The sequence below is a fragment of the Gossypium hirsutum genome, chromosome D08 (genome assembly GCF_007990345.1).
Source record: "Gossypium hirsutum isolate 1008001.06 chromosome D08, Gossypium_hirsutum_v2.1, whole genome shotgun sequence".
Taxonomy (NCBI): domain Eukaryota; kingdom Viridiplantae; phylum Streptophyta; class Magnoliopsida; order Malvales; family Malvaceae; genus Gossypium; species Gossypium hirsutum.
In genome coordinates, this window is record NC_053444.1 from 52,511,232 (window position 1) to 52,536,532 (window position 25,301).

The following is a 25,301-nucleotide window of genomic DNA, read 5'->3' on the forward strand; positions in this document are numbered from 1 at the left end:
AAATGGATGACTCATCTATCTCCTTTTTGCTTGATCCTGGTTGAGATCCATCGTCTACCCATCCTTGTGCTGCTTATCGGCTTCTTCAAAGAATTTGGAATGTCGAAGGCTCTCGGATATCAGCTTGAATTCTCGTGCCATGAAGCAAGGTCATGAACTCTTCCATCGCCCTCCTTGTGTTTCTCAGAATATATCCAAACAGTCGTATTGTTTTCCACTTTATCAAGGAATTTGTATTCCATGACAAGCTTTCTAATTTAGTAATTGAAATTGAATAAATTTCTCTTTCCTAAGATGCAAATGCAATGCAATCATAATCAAAACATAACAAGAGGTGTAAGTACAAAATATAAGTAAACAAGGAAAACAAAAGTACCTAATCAGGTGACCACTAGGGGTTTGGAGGGGCTCTACCTAGGATGGGTTCCTAAGGTCTTCTACATGCGGTTTGGCTCTAAAGTCAAGGTACCCAAACCAGCAGATTCCTCGATCCTCACCCATTATAGGCTCATACAAACCGAGTTCGATTCAGGGGAATACATTTCTCTATGGCTGCACGAAGATGAAGATCTCACGAAGACATACGTACGGATGTATCCCAAAAGTGATCCACTACCCTGCACGGAGGTGAAAACCTCACGAAAGAGTAGCTTGTCACTCCCACTTAAAAGGACAAGACTAAACAGTCTTATGCAATATGATGCCAAAATATAGAGCTTAATTTACAGTAATCATACAAACAAATAAAAAAGGAGAAGCGTAATTTTTCAAGTCAAATATTCAACTTTCGACAATAAGACAGAAAGCAATCAATTTTACGGCCTGACTCTCTATCGTCCCCAGTAGAGTCGCCAAGCTGTTGAAACCACTTTTTATTATAATTTGAAAAATGGGGATCGACTATTAAAAATGAAAATGAGAGTCACCACCGATCTTGTATTGAGGTGTGATCAGATTACCTTGAAAATAATTTTACGTCTACGAATTTTGAGAAAACAGGTTCGGGATTCGGTTACACACGAGGAAGGGTTAGCACCCTCGTGACGCCCAAAATTGGTACCGAATTGATTCTTTAATGTCTTAATGTCTAGATTTTGAAAAGATTTTAAAATACGATACTTTTAACTTGAACAAATTGAATAATAAAACACTCTTATTTCAAAGAAATAAAATGTTACACCCAGTGAGTTAGGGCACAACATTTTTAATCTTCAAAATTAAGTTTATCTCTTGACTTTAAAACCTATGCATTTTGAGAAGGATATCTGATTATTTGGGTCAAATGAAAAATCAAAACCCAGTAAGTTAGGGTTCAATTTCACAAAATTCCTAAATGTCGAATATTGCCTTTTTTATTTAGAAGAACTCTCGTCTCGAGAAAATAACATGTCATATCCAATACGTTAGGACACAACATATTGAATTCCCGAGAATGAGCTTTTTATTTGTGTTTTAATTAAAAAGGATGCTCGGTTTCTTAGATCCCGAGAAAGATTGGAATCCAGTAAGTTAGGAATCTTTTCGAGTTTCAAAATATGAAATTTTATTTATTTTAAAACCATATTAAATAAAACTAACTTAACATAAAATGGTAGGAATAAACATAATATTAACTTGTATAACAAAATGATGATGATAATACAAGCACAAATAATATACGCAATGATCACAAGAAATAAAATACATAAAATAAAAGAGTCAAGTATATGAGATAATAAATAAAAAAACTAAAGCATCTCCTAAAAATAATAACGAACATATGAATAAATAAATGAATAAATATCGAATAGAACGACAATAGCAGTACCAATAATAAGAGATAAAATATCTACGTATGTATATTAGTAGATAAATTATAAAGTATACAAAAAATATAAGTACGTACATATGTGAAATATTAAAAGGTATATATATATGCTAGTATGTATATATATAAAATGAAGTCTAAAAACAGTATAAGTGGGTAAAAAATAATAATAATAAAGATATTGAAAGATATTTACATTTAGCTAAACAAATAAAATAGAAATATGGTAATAATAACAATGTAAAAAATCATGGCATAATATAATAGTGAATAAATAAACAAATAAACTAAGTTAATTTATAAAATAGCAAAATAACAGGAAAAAGACTGATTTGAATTTTAAGACAAATATTCGGGGCAAAATAGAAAGTGAAATAAAAAGGGAGGACCGAATGGGAAAAATGCAAAAATTCAAACACGTGTCCGCTTTCAGTGCGCTGATGGATCAGGGATCTGATCGAAGTCTAAGCAAAATTCTGTGGGTAAATTTCAAAAAGGTTAAAAATAAGCAACAAGACCAAATCGAAATAAACTGAAAATGCGGAAAGACCTGGACTGCAAATAACCCACCGGTACGAAAACACGCGGACCCTGGGTTGCGGGTCGGGTCAACACGCGGGTAGGTGGGGTGAAACGAACGATACGACGCCGTTTTAGGGCCGCTGAAATAGGCCCTAAACGATGCCATTTTTCGCACTATAAAAGACCCCTCCTAACCCTAAAACCAGTCTGTTGACACACAGACACCAAGCCCTCAACCCTCTGCACCGCTCGAGGGTTACGTCGCTCTCGCCGCGATTACACCGACAACGGTGATCAGAGTTGCACCCTAGGGGCGTTTTAGCTCCTTCTCGCGCGGATCCGAAGGCGCAACCAGGTAACCCTCTCTTTTCCCTCTCTTTATTTACTATCAATCGATCGGAAATAAAAACAATCAAACATAAAGCAACGGAAAAGAAAAAAAAACTCTAATCACCTTTAAGAAAACTGTTCTCTATTGCTTTTCTTTTCAATTGTTTTTTGATACCGTCCCGTTCACAATTTCTTAAATCGGCCTTTATAGCCGAAAATGAAAGAAGAAAATAAAACAAAAATCTACATTTTCTTAATATTTTTGTCCTTTTTGCTGTTATTCTCTGCTTTGTTGCTCGTTCCTTTGTCCTTTGTTGCTTTGCAGGTGTTTGTTGTGAGTTATTGCAGGTGTCGTACGAAGACGTGGCGCGGTGCAACGCGTGGAGGCGCGCGTGAGTGCTGCTATGTGCGTGGAGCTTGGCTGCGGCGCTCTGATCCTCTAGGGTTCCTTGCTGCTGATTTTTTTGTTTTGGGCTATCGGGCTGGTAATTTGGGCCATATTGTAATTGTGTTTAAATTTTAATGGGCCTTAGTGGGTTAGCATTTAAGCGCTTGGGCCACTGTATTGGGTTGATTTTGGACTGTATTATTATTTATTTTTTTGGTTTTTCATTTGGTTTATTGGGTTTAAATTGGGTATTGGGTTAGTTTCTATTTGCCTGGGCCCGGGTAAAAATTGGGCTCTACATTCACCGCACGAGTTTTGAAAGTCAAAAGACAATCTTATTCTCGAGGACAAAAATGTTGTGTCCTAACGTATTGGGTGCGACATTTTATTACTCCGAGACAAGAAGGTCTTTAGTATTCGCCTCGATTTATACAAGCATCTTTTATAAAATTAACATTAATAAAAAGGGAAGGATCGTATTTTAAAATCTTTTCAAATTCTCGACATTAAGACATTAAACAATCAATTCGGTACCAATTTTGGGCGTTATGAGGGTGCTAACTCTTACTCGTGCGTAATCGACTCTCGAACCTATTATCTCAAGCTTTGCAGATCAAAATTATTTTCAAGGTGAGCCGATCACACCTTAATAAAGGATCGGTGGCAACTCCCAATTTTCATTTTTAAGTCGACGACAAACTTTTTTTGTTTTTCAAAAAAAATGATTTCGACGGTGGGGTTATTTTCCTTGTGTGGTAGTAGCAGACCTGGAATGGTCCTTATTAGTGTCCCTAGATCAGTGGAACATGATACAGCATAAATAAGTATTAATTCTGTCATTGCATTCACTGAAGTTAACTATTTTAGCCACTAAAAGAAACCTCTTAGTCCCTGGCATGACTTTTGCCAATGCAATCATCAAAGAGTTGGTTTAAGATCAAATTACTGCAGTGATTGAACTGCATAATTTTATTCAATCTATCATTCTTTGATGATAACTACACATATACTGATCGAATTGGTAATAGATAATATATTTTTTCATGGTTCAGGGGTTGTATGCAAAATTTGGGTTTCCTGATGACCAGCAACATGTGTCCGACACCTCTTTAGGCGATGCATCACCATGAGAAAATGAAGCTGAGCTGCTCTTCTTCTTCATCATAGCTTTGCTGACTTTGGATAAACGATTTAGTAGCAGAGACACACGTATGACATACCCTGTGCCTGTTGAGCTAGGCAGGGGTTCCTGTCAGGTAAAAAAGGACCTCTCCAATCCATTCCAACTAGTAAGCCTTTAGCTCTAAAATGTCTTGAAAAGGTTCTTATGACCTGAGGTGGCTGTTTGGGTGCCTCTTTATGTGAATTTGTTTTGTTTGATTTGAGAAAATAGATCCTTTCTTTCTTTCTTTTCTTCTGCTATGCTAGCTGTTTGCCAAAGAAAACGTGGTGGGACCTAAACAGCACCAAAAATGTCTCATACATAGCACATAAATACCCCCACGGTCTGTGGGGTCAACTCAGAATGAATGGTTGGTTGCTTTTGCTTCACAATTTGTTTATCTTAATATATCTCCCTTCTCTTTGATATTTTTATACTTATATTGTAAACCACAATTCCTATTTGTCCTTTTTCCTTTCTATTTCCTGTTTTCTGCAATGAGCATGACCAAAACTCCATTTTTGGATGTTGGATTTTGAAAGTAAAACAAAGCAAGCATCTATTATTTCAGTACTGTTCTAAGAAAAGAAAGCTTTGTGTCAAGATGGTTACGTGAGGACAGGGTTAGGGGATTCGGAGACCTGGGGGGGGGCTAGTATGAGTTGGAATGTACGGTGAGTGTCTGAAATTACTGTGATTAAAGAATTTGAGGGGACTTTGTTTGTTTGTTTGTTTACCTTTTTCTATGTAGGAGCTGTTTAATTTCAGGCCTCGTTTTGACTTGAGGGTATTGAAACAATTGAACTGTTTCTATTTGTTTGATATGCTGAATCCAGATTGATGCAGTGGCTGCCTTCAGTTGTAGTAGTGAATGATTTGTGTTCTAGAAAACTATAAGACCAAATTGTCAAAATTTACCAATTAATCGCGTTTCTATTAGCTGTTTTGTCTGATGAGAGCATCACGTATTATGAAGCTAAAATGACTCATTTGGGTCTACTCTTAGAAACAATGTGGGTCCAAAATTATGTTAATCTAATCCGGGCATGTCCACTAAAACGATATACTAGAAAAGCATTAAGATAATCAAATCTAGAAAAACGTATTCCTTTTGGGAAGATAACAAGTTCTATCTTTTTCTTTCGACTTTTAAGAACCTGCTTGGATTCTCGTTCTTGGACGCTTGCATTACAAAACCCAAAGCAGGAGCAATATAATATTTCTATACTATATGATATATGTACATCTGTGTGCAGCTTTTAGTTTACACTCGGAGAGCAAGAAGATTTGGCTCTGTTGTACTTAAAAAACAACTGTTTCGAAATTCTGGAAAATCTTTTAAAGGTACTTTTACGTTTGTTATTTAACTGCAAGTAGAAACAGATGTTTGCTGCATGTGTGTGGCTTAGCTAGTGAGGTGGGGGATTAGAATGGCTTAAGCAAGAAAGGATCTTTCACACCGTTGAAGGCTTCGTTGTTAATGGTTACATGGGCAAGGCAAAAGTGTAGAATCAAAAGGTAAAAGAAAAATTAACACCAATAATAAGAAGAAAAGAAAAGACAAGAGAGGTTGGGTTGGGTCCAGTTAGAATATGGAAATAAAATAGAAAAGGATGAGGGAAAAGTAAACCTCCCTTTCCCCTCCCACTTGTTTTATTTTTGTTTTTAATGAACGTTGCTTTTCTTAAAAAGGATCCACTCATGGTACTCTGGCTTTCTATGCATTTTAGTTGCACTGCTTTTGTGCATGCTACTAATCAGGTCAATTTTTGCCGAAGCATTAAGATAGATCTTTGAATTGGAACTTGGTTGATGAAGATGAATATTGATTCAAATCTGGATTTTACAAACAGTGACTCTCAAATGCTTTTAGCTTCCACTCAATATTGTCCTCCTTTCTGCTAGCACAAAGAGGAAATGAATACTTAAAGCAATCATCTTTTTTTCTTCAGCATCTATAAATCTACTTTCACAAGTAATAGGATATAAAAAAGAACAAAAATTCAAAATCGTTTTTTCATGTAAATTTCAATTGGCTATATCTCGATACGGTTGTCATCTTTTTGCAAATTACTAAGCTTAAATCAGGCGAGCCCCACCATTAAAGTACGCGCAACTGCCTAAAGCTTCATTTGTTTTTCTATCCCTTCTTCCCTTTTTTTGGTTGCTCGGCATAGATTTATTTACACTTTTTTGCTTATTTGTTTGACTGAATAGTGCTTAAAAATGGGTTGTTCGGCATCAAAGCTAGACAACGAAGACACTGTAAGGCGGTGCAAAGACAGGCGCCGCTTTATGAAGGAAGCCGTTAACGCTCGACACCACCTAGCCGCTGCTCACGCAGATTACTGCCGCTCTCTCCGTGTCACCGGCTCTGCTCTCTCCTCCTTCGCTGCTGGTGAACGCCTTTCCGTCTCCGACGAAACCCCTGCTGTCGTTATCCACCCTGTTAAACCTTCTACGCCACCCTCCAATCCAATCCCTCCATCTCCTGCTCCTGCTCCTGCTCCTGCTCCTTTCTCTCCTTCGCCTTCCCCTTCTCCGACAGTTGCTAGCTCGAAACTCCCTCACATACTCTCCGCTCCCAGCATCTCATCGCCGGCACCCAATCGTCGCCGTCCACGTAAGTTACCGCCCAAACTCCCTCACATTTTGTCCGAATCGAGTCCTTCTTCTTCCCCTCGAAGCTCGAAATCCGGTTTTTCAAACAACTTTTTCCCCACGGCTTATCAAGCTAATTCCACTTACTCAACGACTCCTTCTCAAGCTTCTTCGGTTTGGAACTGGGAAAATTTTACCCTCCCTCCCCTCCGGACTCCGAATTCTTCGACCAAAAGCTACAACAAAGAAAGCAACAATTGCCGCGACGCCATCATCGTCATTCAGATGACAACGACCATGAAGATACTGAAACGGAAAATCAGAATACGATTTCTTCCGTCCACAGAAACTGAATCATCGTTACGATACCAATTCCCATAACGCCAAGAGTAATTTCGACGAGGAAACCGAAAGAGAAGAAGTGCAATGCAGTGAGTGGGGAGATCACGACCACGACCGTTACACTACAACAAGTTCATCGGATGGAGAGGAAGCGGATGACGATTACTTGGCATCTAGATCCGAGATAGGGACCCGCTCCAATTTCGGGTCCTCGACGAGAGGGGAGTCGGAGAAGTTGAGTCATCTCCATAATCAGACTCCTAAGCCGGCCCAGCCACAGCAGCAGAAGTATGGGGCCACCGCGGGGAATAAAATGGATAGTAAGTCGGAGGATGCGGGATCGTCTGCCGGCAGTTATTGGACGGGTGCTATGATGGATACGAAGATGGTGGTGAGGCATAGGGATTTGAAAGAGATCGTCGATGCGATCAAAGAGAATTTCGATAAAGCCGCCGCCGCCGGAGACGAAGTTTCGGAGATGCTAGAGATCGGTAGAGCTCAGCTGGATAAAAGTTTCCGGCAGTTGAAGAGTAAGCTTCAAACATGGAGAAATTTTAATATAATTTGAATAGTTCAAGTTTATTAATGTTAATTAGTTTGATATTTTATTAAATTAAAATATCTGGTTTTTTAACATTTACAGAGACGGTGTATCATTCGAGTAGTATGCTGAGTAACTTGAGCTCGAGCTGGACTTCAAAGCCTCCATTGGCGGTGAAATACCGGCTCGACTCGGCAGCGCTCAATGAAGAAGGCCGTTCAAAGAGCCTTTGTTCTACTTTGGACCGGCTCCTGGCTTGGGAGAAGAAGTTGTACGAGGAAGTTAAGGTAAATTTTCTTTCTTCTTTTAAAAATAAAAAGCTTTTTACTAATTTCGTATCTTAGACAAAAGGGCGTGACTAGGATGTCCACAAATAAAGATGCCCTGTTGCGTAACTCCACCGCAGTTTTTGACTCTTTTCATATTTGGACAATAACGCCCCTTTTGAAACTGTAATTTTTTGTTTTTTTTTTTATTTTTATTTTAATAATATAATTTATTATCTTGTGCATATTATTAGTAATGTTATTAATTGAATTAGTGTTGCAAAGCAACTCGACCCTAATTTACAATGATAAACCATTGTAATGCATTTAGTATTGTTAATCCGATGTATTTAGTGTTTGTTAGTATGATTAATTAATTTCAAACCATATGTTTCACTATTTACGGGATGCTATTTTTAAACACACATCTATATTCTAAATCCATGGTTGTAATAAGGATTTCTACTTATTTTTAATGCCTATTTTAATTATATACTATATATATATTATAAATATATTTAAAATAATTTTAAAAAATAATACATGATTATAAGTTTTAATAAACCAATAATTTATCCTAAGACTGAAATTGATTTAACAGAGAAAGCAGAGTTAACCGAAATCAACTTGGCGGAATGGGTCTGACTTGTGCTTTCGTCGTCTTAAATCTTGACATTATTTTACTATGAATAAATTTGATCATTTATTTTCAGGGTTAGAATGAAGTTGCTTTCGTTGGGACATTTGCTGCTGAGTTTTTCCCCTTTGTTTTTTTCCTCTTTTTCATTGAATGCTAAGGGAAAAAGTGGATAGGTGACTTTATGAGGTTACACTGTGGTGTCGTCTCATTGAGACTTTTTCAAATTTCTTGAATGATTGAATTGGTTGGACATTAGAATTCTGATGTCATATCATCTCTTGGATAAGAAAAATAAACATGTGGTGCAAAGATAATTTACCTAATTGTTGGGTTCCTCCCATGAATTTACTTACGGCATTGTAGTTATGTACGTTGGAGCTTTGTTGTGTTGGTGTTCAGCCTAATATAGGCAATAATTTTAAATTAATTTCAGGCCAGAGAAGGAGTAAAGATTGAGCATGAGAAAAGTTATCGGCATTGCAAAGTCAAGAGTACAAGGGAGAGGATGAAACCAAGATAGACAAGACGAAAGCATCGATAACAAGGTTGCAGTCGCTAATTATCGTCACATCTCAGGCTGTCACTACCACCTCTACTGCCATTGTGGGGCTTAGAGACAGTGATCTTGTTCCTCAGCTTGTTCAAATTTGTCGTGCGTAAGTACTCTTTTTTCTCCTTTTGTTTCTCGAAATAGATTAGACATTCTTTTGAGGTGTTTATCCTTCAATGTGACTGTGTATCCATAGACCCCATTAAGTACACACTTTGAAATTATATATATATATTGGTACAACTCACACACCCTTAATAATAGTAGATCACTGCCACGCACACACAAGTAAGCAATCCCTGCTACTTGAACCCACAACGTGGGCTGTGGTGAACACTCTTGGCCAATAGGCCAAATGCTAGATCATGAAATCTGATCCAAGTACCAATGTAAGCATTCCAATAAATTATTGTTAAAGTTCCAATCCTTGTGCTGTATTAAACAAGAAAAGTTTCATAATTTCAACTCTTTTGCTATTTATAGATTTTTACGAAGAGAACTTGTTCCCTGGTGGCTTGAGCTATTCAGGAAGGGAATTGAATCTTGGATTATTTTATCTCATGTTAAACATTATAGTAACGATTTCGGCATGCTGCAGAGTAGGTGAACCATTATGATTCATAGCCCTGCTATGCCACTTGATCATCCCCTTAGCACCTTTGCTTTGTATTGACTTTTTACTTTTTTTAATCTTTTAGACTCAGACGGTGACCCCATTCTACTTGACAGTGTTTCTCTGATCTATAGTCCTTTTAGGCCATAAAACAAGTAGGGGTTGGGTGCACCTTAATTTGTTTTCTCAGGTCGAAAATGAAATTCATCATAGTTGAACAATTTTGATGCTAAAATACTGTAAATTTGAACATATGCAGCTTCAGGTCTATGTGGGCGTCAATGCATCAATACCATGAAGTTCAGAACAATATTGTGCAGCAAGTCCGTGGCCTCATAAACAGATCAGGGAAAGGTGATTCAACTTCTGAACTGCACTGCCAGGCAACACGCGATCTTGAGTCAGCTGTATCTGCCTGGCACTCTAGTTTCTGCCGTTTGATAAAATTTCAACGCAGTTTTATCTGCTCCCTCCATGGTTGGTTGAAGCTCACCCTTCTTCCCGTCAGCAACAACAATTTCAATGGCAATACAGAGCCATCCAATGTATATGCATTTTGTGACGAGTGGAAGCTTGCTCTTGAACGACTCCCTGACACAGTAGCTTCCGAAGCTATCAAAAGTTTTATCAATGTTGTCCACGTCATATCTGTTAAACAATCTGAAGAGCTTAAGGTTAAGAAGCAAACCAAAACTGCATCAAAGGAGCTCGAGAAAAGGCATCATCTCTCCGCAACATAGAAAGGAAGTTCTACCACTCGTACTCTATGGTCGGTGTCGGACTTCCTGATACTGGGCCTGATCACGGGCAGGTTTTGGATGCTCAGGATCCCCTTGCCGATAAAAAATCCGAGCTCGCAACCTGCCAAAGGCGGGTGGAAGATCAAATGCTGAGACATGCCAAAGCAGTAGAGGTTACAAGAGCAATGACTCTGAACAATCTTCAAACAGGCTTACCAGGTGTTTTTCTAGCATTGACCAGCTTTTCTGCGTTATTTACCGAGGCCCTCGACTCAGTTTGCTCTCGTTCCTATCATATCTAATAGATGTATACATTTCTTTTACCCACTTGACTTGGTTGAAATTTATTAGAACGGGTTTTTTTTTTCTGGCTGTGCAGTCTTATTATTGTTATTTTTCGTAAATACAAGGCAAGTATTTGTAGTTTTATCATATCATGTGTACAGGAAATTGCTCAGATTATTGTATGAAAAAAAAAGTTTGCAATTTCAGCAGATGAATAAATACACAAATTCCGACTTTCTTTCGTCCAAATTTTTGCATATTCTTCGTATATGTTCGTTGAGTTCTTTTTTATTAAGGTAAGGAGATAGTACAATCTTACAAAATGAAATGTCATAAAGAGATAGTGGAGAAGATCAGAGCAGACAGTAAAAAATAATTGCGATGGTAGGTGGTGGTGATAGAAACAATAAACGTTCAAGGACAATGGAAGTTGTGATGGTTGTAGAGATAGTAGTAAGAAAGTTGCCGCAAGAGGAAGTGTATACAAGAAAACCTCTATTTCTACACTTTAGAAACTAAAAGGTGTTAGTGAGAATGAATTTGCTTCAAATGGACAAAAATTGAAAGCCTTTAGTGTCCTAAGCAATTGCAACTCCGCCAATGCAGAGTAAAAGAGTCCAGTGGGAGAGTAGTCCTCGAACAATCACAAGTGCTTGAATTCTTGGCTAATGAGTTTGTAAAATGTCAAGAAGGTAAGCGCTCAGGACAAATTGGTGTAGATTATGGATCCTTCTAATTGCTCTTGTTGATAAGAAAGGTTTCATTGTATCCTTGAGTTTTATTTGCAACTTTTTTACACACTATAATATAGATGGAAACGAATAGAACCTTAAAGAAAGTGCCTTAACGCTATCATTAATTTCTCATAAATTTATTTTATCCCTACACACCAATAGTACGACAATCACCATCCTTTTGAATCTGCCAAATCTAAACCAACTCTTGGGCTTGGAAAGACATCCATAGAGGTAAAAATATTTGTATATAAGGAAATGATGTTCAATTTGGGAAGGTAAAAACTGTTGAATAAGTGTAGCATGAATTTCCTTTTTATAGACACTATTAAGCCACCTACCTTTGCCATTGAAGTTCAATCACACCTTCTCCCGCACATCAATAATTAAGATCGAAAGAAATCTTTAAATATACTCGACCATGGTTGAGCCTCTGATCTTTTTAGTAGGACCCTTTCGATTGAAGGCGGTGAAGACAAAATTGTTTGAAAATTAGATTTCGATGATCGTTTCTCTGTGAAGAATGCTTACACTCTCCTGGATCACTTATGCATAAATTCCAATCTTCCGTACAAAATTATCATTTTTCTTTGGAAAATTTGCAATAATTGCCTTTCAACCAAGGAACTTCTCTTGAGATGTCTTTCCCTTGATGATAATCTCTATCATTTTTGTTTGGTTTAGCTCTTCTCTCACTCTCCATTTTGATTCCCTCTGTGTTTCTTCCTTATCAAACTGGTTTATTCATTAGCTTCAAACGACACCAACTCTCATGATCAAAGAGATTTTACACTATTACGACTTATACTCTCTGGTTTATTTGGAAATCAAGGAAGGAACTCATCTTTTGAAAGGTGGTTGTTGACGTTTTGCACCAACAGAAACAGTCCACTGAGCATTGAGCGAAGCATAACAAAAATATTAATTTCTATAAAAAATTTCTGAAGTAATTCTTTATAGAACAATCTAGAAATATAAAAGACGGTGGAATAATAGAAAGAAACTTTTGATGTGTTTTCTGATGTGTCCTGCAAATGAAATTTCACTCCTATTTATAGGAGGTTTTATGTCTCTTCATAAGGATATAGCTACTCAAATGGATAGTCATATCTTTAGCCATAAATATAATTATTCAATAGATATCTACTTGAACAATCTATTGAATAATTATGACCCTTTATTATTAATTAAGTGACATAACTTTTGGTAACTTAGAACTTTGAAAATGTTCCAACAATCTCTCCCTATTTTCAAAATATTCTAGATTTTGATGATTTTGGAAATCAAATGTATAAATAAAGGTGTTTTACGATTGAATATTCACTTAGTGAAAACATGTTACAGTTAATTGAAATTGCATGGTAGACTATGCTTTCAACCAACTATTCCATTTGATTAACCGAACACAACTCACACACTGATTGCAACACCAGTCAATGCATAGTATCCAAGGACATTATTATGGTCATGTATCTGTAACCTCTTTTTATGAGTGTTGTTAGTGCCAAACCCCTAAGCTCTTAGAAGTGGCCACACTTCGACTCACATTAATAGATCTCATTAAGAGTGTTCCCATAATTATAACACCGTAACATATTTATGCTATGGGTCTATTAAGAGTATAATACTCATCCTTTCCCGTATCATTACAGATACCTAACACTTTTTCCCTTGGAATGATATTATATTTTTTTTAGTGCTAGCAGTCACATACTGATGATGTACTTTGTCTCGTTGAACTCAAGATTTAATGTTATACCAAGCATTGAGTTGACTTTTCATAATGGACGACTCAAATATTATAGGCTTGTACCTCATCCCTCAATTTCCAAAATTTCAACTGGTTGTGTTAATTATCCATACCACATGGTGAAACTTTATATTTATTTGTGTCTTGAAAATTCACAAGATCAACATCCCTACCATGTTCAATTACCAATTCTTTCGCAAAAAAATGCTATCAAGAATATACTTTTTACTATTGTCAAATTACAGTGATCACTTTATCTTTTCTTATCATGACGATTTCATATTTAACTACTTTATTTATTTTTTAATATCCAATAAATTAATTTTACAATCACCAAATATATGAAACTATAAATCATGTCTTTTTCACCAAGTAAGTTGTTGTAAAGAGACCTCGAGTCCCTTGGTGAAACTTGACAATATAGTTGCTATTTGTCATAGTTTCTTTTCAAAGTTAATACATGATGTGTTAAGAAAAATATTGCTATTTTACTATAAATGCAAAAAGGTTTTTAACACATCATGTATATACAAGTGTCATGGGTTGCGCATGGGAGCACGCAACCATGACAAACTTGTGCGATCCATCGTATTTGAGGGAGGTCATTTGGCCCAACCAAACTGGCCCATTGCCTGGAGAGATTAAAAGCCCATCTCAAGAGCCTGGTAAATATGGAAAGTGATCTAAGAAGATATGATTATGTAATCTTAGAGTTCTAATTGTATACAACTTTTAATTGTAGCCATTGATGTACTTTGATTTACACCGTTGATTTTTGGGAGGCTCAACCATAAATAAAGACCTCTCTGCTCATTGTAATTCATTCAGTTGTAAATAAGAATTTTGAGAGTACTCACTCAAACTTTTCTCTCAAGTGTTCTTTCCTTTTTGTGGCTTTTGTTCATCTTTCAAAGTTCGTTCTTCTACTGTTCTTTATGGGTGCCTTGAGGGAATTCTGTTGAATCCTTTATCGTTGCGAGATTAGGCTGACTTAGGTGTTTTTACTGTTGAATCCTTTATCATTGCGAGTTAGGCTGACTTAGACGTTTTTAAGCAAGGAAACTGCCTAAGGCCGCACGGATCGCATGAAAAAACTCTAAGTCCGTGACAGTTGGTATCAGAGCCAGGTTCGAAACCACCGTTGAAAGATGCCGAACGGATCGCGTGAAAAAACTCTAAGTCCGTGACAGTTGGTATCAGAGCCAGGTTCGAAACCACCGTTGAAAGATGTCGAAAGAAGTTGAGGGAATGAGACTCGTGGGAGGGCTAGGAACGCTAGCCGTTCGAGGGACATATTGTTAGCTTTAGAGGATCGTGTCGTCACTCTCAAGAATTCCGTGAGGGATATCAAGGAGATGATTGATGATGTCGATGATAGGCTCCATGATGAATTGCAATCCATACAGGAGCATCTCAAAGTGTATGTGTTGGACAATGTGGAACAGTTGATGGGTAGAGATGATGCCATTGAGACTATGGTGGCGGCCTTGAAAGGGGAGATTGCGGAGCTCAAGGGTAAACTCACAATCTACAAGGCTGTTTTGGGCAATGGTGGGTTAGTTGCTATTGCACCCAAGCCCAATATTAATGTTCCTAAGCCCAAGGAGTTCAAGGGAACTAGGCCAGCAAAACTTAAAGTCCACCCGGTCTTCCATGTAAGCGTGCTTAAGCCATTTCATGGGGATCAAGAGGATCCGAATCGAGGCAAGTCCGAACGAGCACCGATGGGGGTAAAGGTGTCGTATGATCGTGAAGTCGAAAACATTGAGGCAGATCAGGTAATTAGACAAAAGTACCACCGACCACGGCATGAGTACTTAGTTCGATGGAAGGGACTTCCTGATAACGAAGCAAGTTGGGAACCTGCCGAGGCATTGTGGTAGTTCCAAGGGAAGATTGACCAGTTCCATAAGGAAGATGCGACGAGGGCGTCGCTAGAACAATTGGGGGAGAATGTGATGGGTTGCGCATGGGAGCACGCAACCATGACAAACTTGTGCGATCCAACGTATTTGACGGAGGTCATTTGGCCCAACCAAACTGGCCCGTTGCCTGGAGAGATTAAAAGTCCATCTCAAGAGCATGGTAAATATGGAAAGTGATCCAACAAGATATGATTATGCAATCTTAGAGTTCTAATTGTATACAGCTTTTAATTGTAGCCATTGATGTACTTTGATTTACACCGTTGATTTTAGGGAGGCTCAACTATAAATAGAGACCTCTCTGCTCATTGTAATTCATTCAGTTGTAAATAAGAATTTTGAGAGTATTCACTCAAACTTTTCTCTCAAGTGTTCTTTCTTTTCTGTGGCTTTTGTTCATCTTTCAAAGTTATTTCTTATTTCGTTCTTCTGCTGTTCTTCGTGGGTGCCTTGAGGGAATTCTGTTGAACCCTTTATCGTTGCGAGATTAGGCTGACTTAGGTGTTTTTACTGTTGAATCCTTTATCATTGCAAGTTAGGATGACTTAAGCATTTTTAAGCAAGGAAACTGCCTAAGGCCGCACGGATCGGGTGGAAAAACTCTAAGGGCATCGTGGTATAATCGTCGAGGTACCGCAGGACCTAAGAGATCGAATGGAAGGGTACATAGACAAGTAAATCCCTTATGACACTTCTTTAATTTTAATTTAAGAGGATTCAGCATTCGAGGGGAAGTAGACTACTCAAGAATTTCACATTTCATTTATGTCCTAATTTTGAATTGAATAAAGAATTAAGAAAATCTAAATCAATAAATCAATAAAAGAAGAATCAATCAATGACACTCTAAGTCTGTGACACAAGGGTGTAACATATATAGTCATTAGAGGATCATCAATTGTCCAATCGAGTGACTATAAAATCAAACATTTATTCACCATTCACCATGAATATTATTAATTATTTTCTGACTATGATCAAAATCATGTTTGTCATCTAAATGGGTCAAATAGCATTCATATTTTTATTTTGATCATAGTCAGAAAATAATTAATAATATTCATGGTGATCTTTTATTCATGGCTTCCATAGTAAATTTCAAATTTTACATCTCAAAATTTTATAGAACCACGAGGTTATAGATCATATCCAATCGATATGTAAAAACCACATGTATAATCGTAAATATGCACAGTATGATCTCGATTTCAAATATATGATTATCACATTATATATTCTCACTAGAAGATTTCATACCAGAATAGTGATCTTATTATATAAGCTAATACTTTTCAATATTCTACATTGACTAGAAAAATTAACCATGCATATGCATATGACTTATTTCATTTCTAATCAAAACCACTTCTAGTCCAAACTTTATAACATAAAATAAAAAAATGTGCAATCATATATAATACCCATTTAGCTTATGGTTATTTAGCAAAAACAATAACCAAAATTATTTATATTATATAATCATCTACAAACTTTCATTTTTTAGCAATGAAAATAAAGTCTCATCAATATCATCCAAATGCTAGTTACTATATCATGATTTGAATAAACAAATAATTCCATATATCAAGTTAAATATATATCAAGAAGAAGAAACAATAAGAGTTTCACTCATAAATTAGATGGAACGAGTTATATTTCAATTCTCCTAACTTATTTTCTATTTATAAAGCATTAATAGGTGCCTAAGTAATTCTTTAAAAAGGTATCACTTTTTAAGTTGAAACCATTCATCCAACCTTTTAAAAGTATTCGTTGAATCTAATGATGCAACTTTTCGATTTGGGAAGGCTTGCTTAAATGGTCATAATGCTTCTGTTGAATAGAAGTATGTTCAACTAATTTTTTAACAATGTCATCACCATTCAAAATGGCAGTAACTTTTTGATCCATTAATAGACTTTTTCTTAAATGTGCATTTTCATTCCATCCGTACATTAATTCAATAAACACATAACAATTGAATTTAAATCATGCAATAAGAGTAAAACAATAAATTTGACATACCTTTTCTTGTGATAAAGATTTCTTTTAAATCAAAATTTGACAAGATCTCTGGCATTGATGCAACCGCATTTGCCGCTATCCATCCCCATAGTACCATGCTTGTAGTGGCATATGAATGCATGGTGAACAGATAAGCCTTCTTTAATTTCTCATAAATTGTGAAATTAGAACCATAAAATTGTTGGTGTGTGGGGATAAAATAAACTTATGAGAAATTAATGAAGGCTTCAAGGCGTGTATCAATGCCACTTTCTTTAAGATTCTATTCGCTCCCACCTATATTATGGTGTGCAAAAGAGTTACTGGCAAATAAACCTCAAGGATACAATGAAGTCCAATGGTTGTTAACGTTTTGCACTGACAAAAACAGTCTATTGAGCATTGAGCGGAGCATAACAAGAATATCAATTTCTATAAAAAAAATTCTGCAATAATTCTTTATAGAACAATCTAGGAATATAAAATAATGGTGGGAAAATAGAAAGAAACTTTGATGTATTTTTTGGTGTGTCCTACAAATGAAACTTCACTCCTATTTATAGGTGGTCCTGTGTCTCTTCATAGGGATATAACTACCCAAATGAATTGTCATATCTTTAACCATAAACATAATTATTCAATAGATATCTACTTGAATAATTATGACCCTTTATTATTAATTAAGTGACATAACTTTTGATAACTTATAACATTTCATTTGCAACTATTGGAACACTACATATTTTGAAAATGTTTCAACAAGTACTTGGCTCTTAAGATTCTAGTGAGAAGATAGATTTGATTTGTCATTATGGGCCACGCAATTTTTGAGAGAAGGACTTTATTGAAAAGGTTAATATTCTGAATACCCATTCCTCCTAGGAGCACAAATTTTATCCCAATGATAGGAATGAAATTTTTTAGCATCAATGTTGTGTCCCCACAAAAAAAAGCATGGATGATCTTATCAATTTCATTGCATATGTAATTTGAGGCCTTCAAGATAAAAAAGGAGTAAAGCAAAAGTGATATCAAAGTAGATTTGATGAGAGTGAGTCTTCCACCTGATGATAGACCTTTTGACTTCCATCAGGCGAGTTTATCATCCAAATTAAGCTTCGGAAAAATTCATTTTCCCTATATGGTTCCCCAATTCCAGACCTAAATATTTCCCCGGCTGGTCAATTCCTTTTGCATTAAGAATGCCACTATACCATTTTTTTAGTCTATCATTCCCAGAGTGAGAAAGAGTTCAGACTTATCAAAATTGATTTGGAGCCTCGATTGGTAACAAAACTTTTTAAGAAGAGTTGTGAGGGATTTGCAAGTCTGAACAAACGAATTAAAAAGATGTAGTAATCATCAGGAAAAAGAAGATGTTTAATAGGAGGGGCGTTTCTAGAGGCTTTGATTCCCCGGATGGATTTATTCGTTTCAACTTTTGAAGCATAAGTGAGTGGATATTCACACAAAGAACAAAGAGATAAAGTGAAAGGGGAGCACCTTAACATTGGCCTCTAACAGGAGTAAAGCTTTCAGAAAGTGAGCCATTGACTAGAACATGATGATTCCCAAGGGTAATTGTTCCCAGCATGATGTCATTCCCAGGGCCAAGGGTAGTTGCACGTCATTCTTAAGAGTAGTTGTTTCGAAGGGTAAGTGTTCTCGCAATTTACTTTCACAATTTTCCTTTTTTAAGCATGGACCGAAAAAATGATCCTGCAAAGAATGGTTTTTTCCAAAACTACTAACGATAGAAGCATTAAAAAAAAATCAAGCATCTAAATTCTACTTAATTTATTTTAACAACAATTCTTAGCTCCTTAGGGGAAGGACTGGAGTGGTGGTGGGTAGGTGTCTCAAGGACGGTTATAAAGCATAAACATGGTGAGCTTTGTATTTGTAGGGACCAATGAATTCATTATTGATCTCTCAGAGTAAATGCTGGCCATGTCTGCCTAGCAGGTGAACCTTTACTCTCTTTTTTCTCTTTGAAAACGAAAGTTCTTTTTTATCAGAGACAAAAACAGTAGATATGCAAAGGAATTAGGTGCAACATTTGTCTCATGCAAATGGTGGAAGAAACGGTCAAAAATAGCACAAATGTGGTTCAGGTTACAGAAAGTTGGAGCATCTGCCTTCTAATTCCAATCCAAGGTTTTGTTTCACCCTTTGATATTTCTCATACTATTTTATTTAGTACCTACTTTCATTACTTCATCCAAATATCACTTCTGTTTATTGTTCCCATCTAACTAGAAACCACTTTGTTGTCCCATAAAGGAAGCCATTACAAACTTCTATTTTGTTGATTTTCACCAAATTATGAATTCGGTCCAAAGAGGACATGTGATCTTTTCACTTAACAGCTTCTGTTTTTTTGTTTTTGTTTTTTTTTGGATTTCTCCAACTTTAACACTTTTTTACTAGGCTAACAAAATGCAATTCCGATGAATATGCCAGGGTGGGTCTCATCATCACCGAAGGCAAGGCGCAAGTGTAATACTCCTCAGCTATAAGGCTAAGCTCTTGCCTTCTCCGACACCAACACCGACAGCACGTTATACCGGAATCTGATAGCAAAATAAGCATCGATGCATTGCTCGGGAAGATGGATTCCCCATCAGAAGCATCAGCAACAATCATTGATGACAATTTGTTTAGCTTTGCTCCATTAAGAGGTAATAGGGCAATGATTCACAGCCCTCCAATGGAATTTACAAGACCCTCTTAGTCTTTAACTAATGCATGTTAGGGAAGATAAAATAACCGCAACCCAAAAGTTTTGGTGATGGACAAGACATTGGGTGAGGAGCAGATGAAAATTATTTTTTTTTTAAAAAGGTCAAAAAGAACAAAGCATATTCGATTTAAGCCATTGAGAATCGGGAAAGGGTGGATAAAGAAGCCAGCAAAGGGACCAAAGATTTAGGCTTTTGAAATGCAAAAAGAAAAAGTGTTCAATAATGTTGGTTTTGTGGGCCTCAATTTTTCTTCCAAGCAAAAACCCTTTGTTTGAGGTTTGGAATTTGGATAGAAATTGCTAGGGCTCAGGCCTTGCAATTGCATCGTTTTTACATCCATAATCATCAAAGAAAAGCTAATTCAGAAGGTGAGCTTAAGTATATCATCAGAACTAAGTACTGTGAACAAACTTTCGGGGGGATTGAGTAAATGGATACTAATACAACACGGCTTCCTGTAATTAAGAAAACTAGAAGAACTCAAAGTCCAGATATTTACCCCCAGATTTCACGTCTGTTCCTACCTGACCTACCATCCTTTTACTGTTGCTACCAACTCCAACTGGCTCCACTGGCCCGAGTTTCCCAGGCATCCTAGGCATCTCGCTCTCCATTGGTCTTGGCACCTCAGGTGGGGTGCTGCATCGTATTAGAGCCCAATTCACACCTTCAAAGAATGGATGTTGCTTGATCTCGGTTGCACCCCTCTTCACCCCTAATCGGTGTTGTGGCTCTTTTACCAGCAACCCACGGATTAAGTCGCGGCTAGCATAACTGGTTGCTGGTGAATCCGGAAATTTCAGCTGTTGCCCTACAACATTGAATAGTGTAGCGCGGTTTCCTGAACCTTTAAAGGGGGTTTTACCATATAGCAGTTCATGCAAGAAAATCCCAAAGGTCCACCAATCAACAGCACTTCCATGGCCTTCTCCTTTGATTATTTCAGGGGCTAGGTATTCGTGGGTTCCAACAAAAGACATAGACCGGGCTGCAGTAGGCTCTGCAACAAGCTCTGGGAGGGTATGAGAAGGCGCCCCAAATTCTATTCGAGGTTTTCGGGTTTTCTTCTTGTTCTTTTGAGGGAATATCCGTGGGATAAAGCACGCAGGTTGAATGCAAACTGAAGTAGGCTCAATGCAGGCAGGTTGAACACAGAATGCACCAGCAGCTCCACGTTTTGAAGGATCAGAATCGAATGCTGAGGATTTTATCAGTGTGGGAAACACTGCACATCTTAAGGAAAGATCAAAGTCTGAGAGCATTATATGGCCATCATCACGAACTAGAACATTTTCTGGTTTCAAGTCCCTATAGACAACACCAAGCATGTGGAGATACTCAAGTGCTAATAGAACCTCTGCGGCGTAAAACCTGCATTTAGAAGAAAGATGGGGTTTGTAACTGTTCTAACTGAAATGGAACCCTTTCTTCATAGACTGGTAACTATTTTGGAACTCAACATAAACAGATAACAATTTCAGTCCATGGCACCTACTCATAAAAGATGCCTACACCTACTCATAAAAGATGCCTACAAAGTTATGGGAACCAAGGGAAAATGGGAAGCAATCCATTTACACGACCAGCTCAATAGTATCACACAACCTCCTAGTTAAAATAGTTCTATGAACTCCAATTAGTTGTACATCACAAAAGACTCATAGAAAGAGATAAAAGCTAGCAGGTCTACAAGACAGCAAGCATCTCCCTGCCTAGAGTTCAGCAGTATGAAGGTGACAATAACTTTCATTAACTAAACATATTGCCCAAGATTGCATAGAGTCCAAAGATAGTAGTTCTCTATGCAATCTTGGGCAATATGTTTAGTTAATGAAAGTTATTGTCACCTTCATACTGCTGAACTCTGTTAACTAGGGCTAGTTGTGGAAGTGCATTACCCATCCAATAACTACTGAAATCTAACATAGAAATATCAATACCACAAAGTAGGAGGAATAACAACTGAATAGAAAACAGATCAATAGACCAATCCTCATGGAAGTAAACTTCTGAGAAACCAGAGGAAAATATCATGAAAGACAATATGAGACTTGATAAATAACAGTGAGACAAAAAAGGAATTCTTACTGCAGAAATTTATTTTATTTTCCTTTAAAAGGAATTCTTACTGCAGAAATTTATGAAATTTATTTTATTTTCCTTTAAGGATGCTAATATTCAACACGAACTTACTGCAGAAATTTATGAAATTTATTTTATTTTCCTTTAAGGATGCTAATATTCAACACGAGGTGGATGTTTTCAAGTATATAAGCCATACCTTGCAGCATACTCTAAGAAATGCTTTCCAGGTTGCCGTTGTCTCAAAGTGTGTAGATCCCCCCCTGGACAATATTCCATGACTAGACATGAGAATCTGTCGGTCTCAAAATGAGTATAAAGAGTGGGCAGAAATGGATGGTCCAGAAGCTGCAGAATCTCCCTTTCAGTCTGAGCCCTAGTCAACTTCTTACGACTTGCAAGTGATGCCTTGTCCATTACTTTCATAGCAAAATAACAAGAAGTACCACTCAGCTCTGAGAGATATACACTGCCAATGTCACCACAACCAAGCCGTTTAAGCAATCTGAAATGACTCATTCCCAAAATTCCATCTCGAGCCCGGATAGCCAGGATGGCATTCCACCTAGGATCATTTCCTTTGTGAGGCTTATTAGCACTCCCAGTAATACTGCTCCAGTTACTGTCATCACTAAGGCCACTGCTATCACTTGCTTGGCTAACACTAGTCTTTGCACTCTCAAGCGAATCTGCCCTGACACTTTCTTTTCTACTCTCACAATTCCTCTCCATGCTAATCATGCCATCACTTGTAACTGCATCACTCCTACATGTACTTGCAGAGCTATTGACGATGCTCATGGCAGTGACAACCCCAGTGCTGTCAATGCTGCTATGTGGACTTACATTACCACTTGGAGGCAAAGAAACATCCCAAACACATTCTTTGTCATCTGAACCTCGATGAATGAGGGAGTTATCTACATTTTGTGATGCACGTGGACCTGAAAATGGTGAAGATAATGCAACAAAATCATTGGATTCTTCAGCCAAACTTTCTGCTGGTGAAAGAATAGCAGGACTTGGTTTCTTATGAGGAACCCTAATCGAAAGATCTTCTAGAAAAGGTCCCTTCACTGACATGCTCTTCATCAAACACCCAGGATCGGACTTCTTCTGACTGATTGGTACATACACAGTTCTCATTGGATCCGTGTCCACAGGTTCCGGAGGGTGACTAGCTCCGGAAAAAGAACTAGGTCCACCTTCCTCCAATGAATCACCACCGCACTTGAATGTAATAACATCAGGCATGATTTCTACCTGTTCAAGCAAGGAGTGTTTCCCTTTCCATGTCCTTACGGGTTCAGCTGACTCTCGCAATTGGGAGCTTCCCACATTAGATCGACCTGCTTTATCTCTAGCATATACAGGTTGCAAATTCAACATAAGACCTGCTTCTCTCTCAAAGACTATATGCGGATTTGGCACTGAACTCAGAGCAGGCAATTTCCTCGGAAGCAACTTTGATTCTGAGACCCTTTCCATTCTAGGTAATCTTGAATCTTTACATAGAATAATCTTAGCAGCAAAGCAACCCTGCAAAATGAGGTTGAGATTGAGTTCACTAATTCCTCTAGTTTTCTGGTTGGACTTCAAAAGGAATCTAATGAACCATTTCTTTCTTTTCCAATATTCTCTAACCATATCCTTAGAATCAGCTTTTCTTCGTTATTTTTTTTTTCCCTTAAACGGGTAAATAAATCAACAATAATATTCTCAGATTCTAGCCCACTTTATCAGCACACCAAAGTAAAATAAAGCATTAATAAATGTATACAAACAGAAAAAACCACTCACTGCCAAACCATTTTATCCAGATTTAGTCTTCAAAATAAAACTTAGAAAATATAGGAAGACACATTTTAACAATAAAAAGAATATAAAACTTACAAGAACAGAGCAATCAAAGTTCTATCACTAAACCTCTAATTTCAGAGCCAACGCTTGAAATGATATGCTTAACTCGTAATTTGTATCCAAAATAAAAAAGCTAACCAGATCAACCAAATAAGCTCGTGAAATCTGTAACTTGAGTTGCTATCGACTAAATGCCGGAAATGGTATTAAATAAATTTGAGAAACCCTAGTAAATTTTCTTTTTTTAAAATAAAAGGATAAAATCACAAATAATAAATGTAGACATGCGAAATTCCGCCACATCTCTCCTATTCCATTGTCACTTCAGCACATTCGCCACGTAAACCCTTCGATGCCACCCCCAAAACCTTTCAACCTCTCCCTCTTTCCAACATTTAAAACGAAAAAAAAAGTGGAGAATGTTTTCTAATTCCAACTCACAGAACATACAGAGAGAAAGAGAGAGCGAGAGAGAGAGATCTAAAGGATCATATTAACAAAAATTCAAGAACTAAGAAGAATAGGAACCTGTACGGACTTTTAAAACAAAATCAAATGATTAGGAAACAGAGCTCTGAAACTCAGCCTTCTATTAATTCCTCTCTCGCCAAGAAAATTTCCAAACACATACGCTACAATCAACGATCCTTTTGGTTTTCTTCTTGTGTTAGTGCTTTAGCAACCTCTCTAGACCGTGTTTGTTTTTTCTTTTAGCTCTGCAACTAAGCTTGCTTTTGCTGTTGTGGTGGGTTTAGAATTGGCAGACTAGCTTTTGCTTTTTGTTTTTAGTTTTTTATTTTTTTTATTTTTTATTTTTATTTTGCTTTATGAAGGACGGGAGGCGGGCGAGTGAGGGCGAGAGAGAGAGAGTGGAGGACCCGTTTGGGGTCCGCATTAAAGCTGGTCCCATCTCTGTTCCTGCTTTAGCCTACATTGCTTTTCAAAGGCTGAAAGATGGTTCAAAATTGGTTAAAATATTTCATAAGTCCCTATACTTTCTCATAAATTTGTAATTTAGTCTATATACTTTTATTTTTAAGAATTTAGTCTTTTTTTTAGATTTCAAAAATTTAGATCTAATTGTTAACACCGTTAAAATTACTTTGTTAAGTTTAGGTTCATTGCAAATCATGTTTTAGCTACATGGTTATCAAGTGAGGATTTTTTATTTTAAAATATCACATCAATAAATTTAGCAAAAAAAATTTAATAGTGTTAAAATTAAACTTGAATTTTGAAATCTGAAATCTGAAAAGTAGGGGATTAAATTCTTGAAAATAAAAGCACATGGACTAAATTTCAAATTTGCGAAGATTACAAGAACCTATAGCATATTTTAACATTATTTTTAAGAATTTAGTATTTTTACTTTTCAGATTTCAAAATTTAGGTTCTACCGTTATTAAAATTGTTTT

The 25,301-nt window shown here is 37.0% G+C and overlaps 1 protein-coding gene, 1 long non-coding RNA gene and 1 other non-coding gene across 6 annotated transcripts; 2 read left to right on the top strand and 1 right to left on the bottom strand.

Moving 5' to 3' along the window:
* Positions 1–5,791: 5,791 nt before the first annotated feature.
* LOC107900812 (nitrate regulatory gene2 protein) lies at positions 5,792–11,023 on the top strand. Its single transcript, XR_005916820.1, has 4 exons — positions 5,792–7,682; positions 7,796–7,980; positions 9,033–9,255; positions 10,022–11,023. It is a non-coding gene; the product is annotated as a nitrate regulatory gene2 protein (transcript).
* An 8,121-nt stretch (positions 11,024–19,144) lies between these two features.
* Positions 19,145–20,030, top strand: LOC107900811 (uncharacterized). The gene is made up of 2 exons (XR_001685049.1): positions 19,145–19,357; positions 19,664–20,030. It is a non-coding gene; the product is annotated as an uncharacterized lncRNA (long non-coding RNA).
* A 271-nt stretch (positions 20,031–20,301) lies between these two features.
* LOC107900810 (serine/threonine-protein kinase D6PK) lies at positions 20,302–24,759 on the bottom strand. Of its 4 annotated transcripts, none has more exons than XM_016826525.2 (3): positions 24,415–24,759; positions 22,226–23,565; positions 20,302–21,315 (listed from the first exon to the last, which is right to left on the bottom strand). In XM_016826525.2, the coding sequence occupies exons 2-3, from the start codon at positions 23,512–23,514 to the stop codon at positions 20,415–20,417; spliced, it is 2,190 nt and encodes a 729-aa protein (XP_016682014.2). In that variant the 5' UTR covers positions 23,515–23,565; positions 24,415–24,759; the 3' UTR covers positions 20,302–20,414. The 4 variants fall into 4 exon arrangements, with proteins under 4 accessions (XP_016682014.2, XP_016682015.2, XP_016682013.2 ...); XM_016826526.2 differs by having other exon boundaries at positions 23,920–24,759; XM_016826524.2 differs by having other exon boundaries at positions 24,425–24,758.
* Between the last annotated feature and the right edge of the window lie 542 nt (positions 24,760–25,301).

Bases quoted from the DNA above. Each gene is read 5' to 3' on its own strand.
- LOC107900810 (XM_016826525.2), bottom strand. From the start codon at position 23,514: ATGGAAAGGGTCTCAGAATCAAAGTTGCTTCCGAGGAAATTGCCTGCT. The intron at 21,316-22,225 runs GTATGGCTTATA...TTCTAAATGCAG, and splicing joins TTCTTAGAGTATGCTGCAAG to GTTTTACGCCGCAGAGGTTC.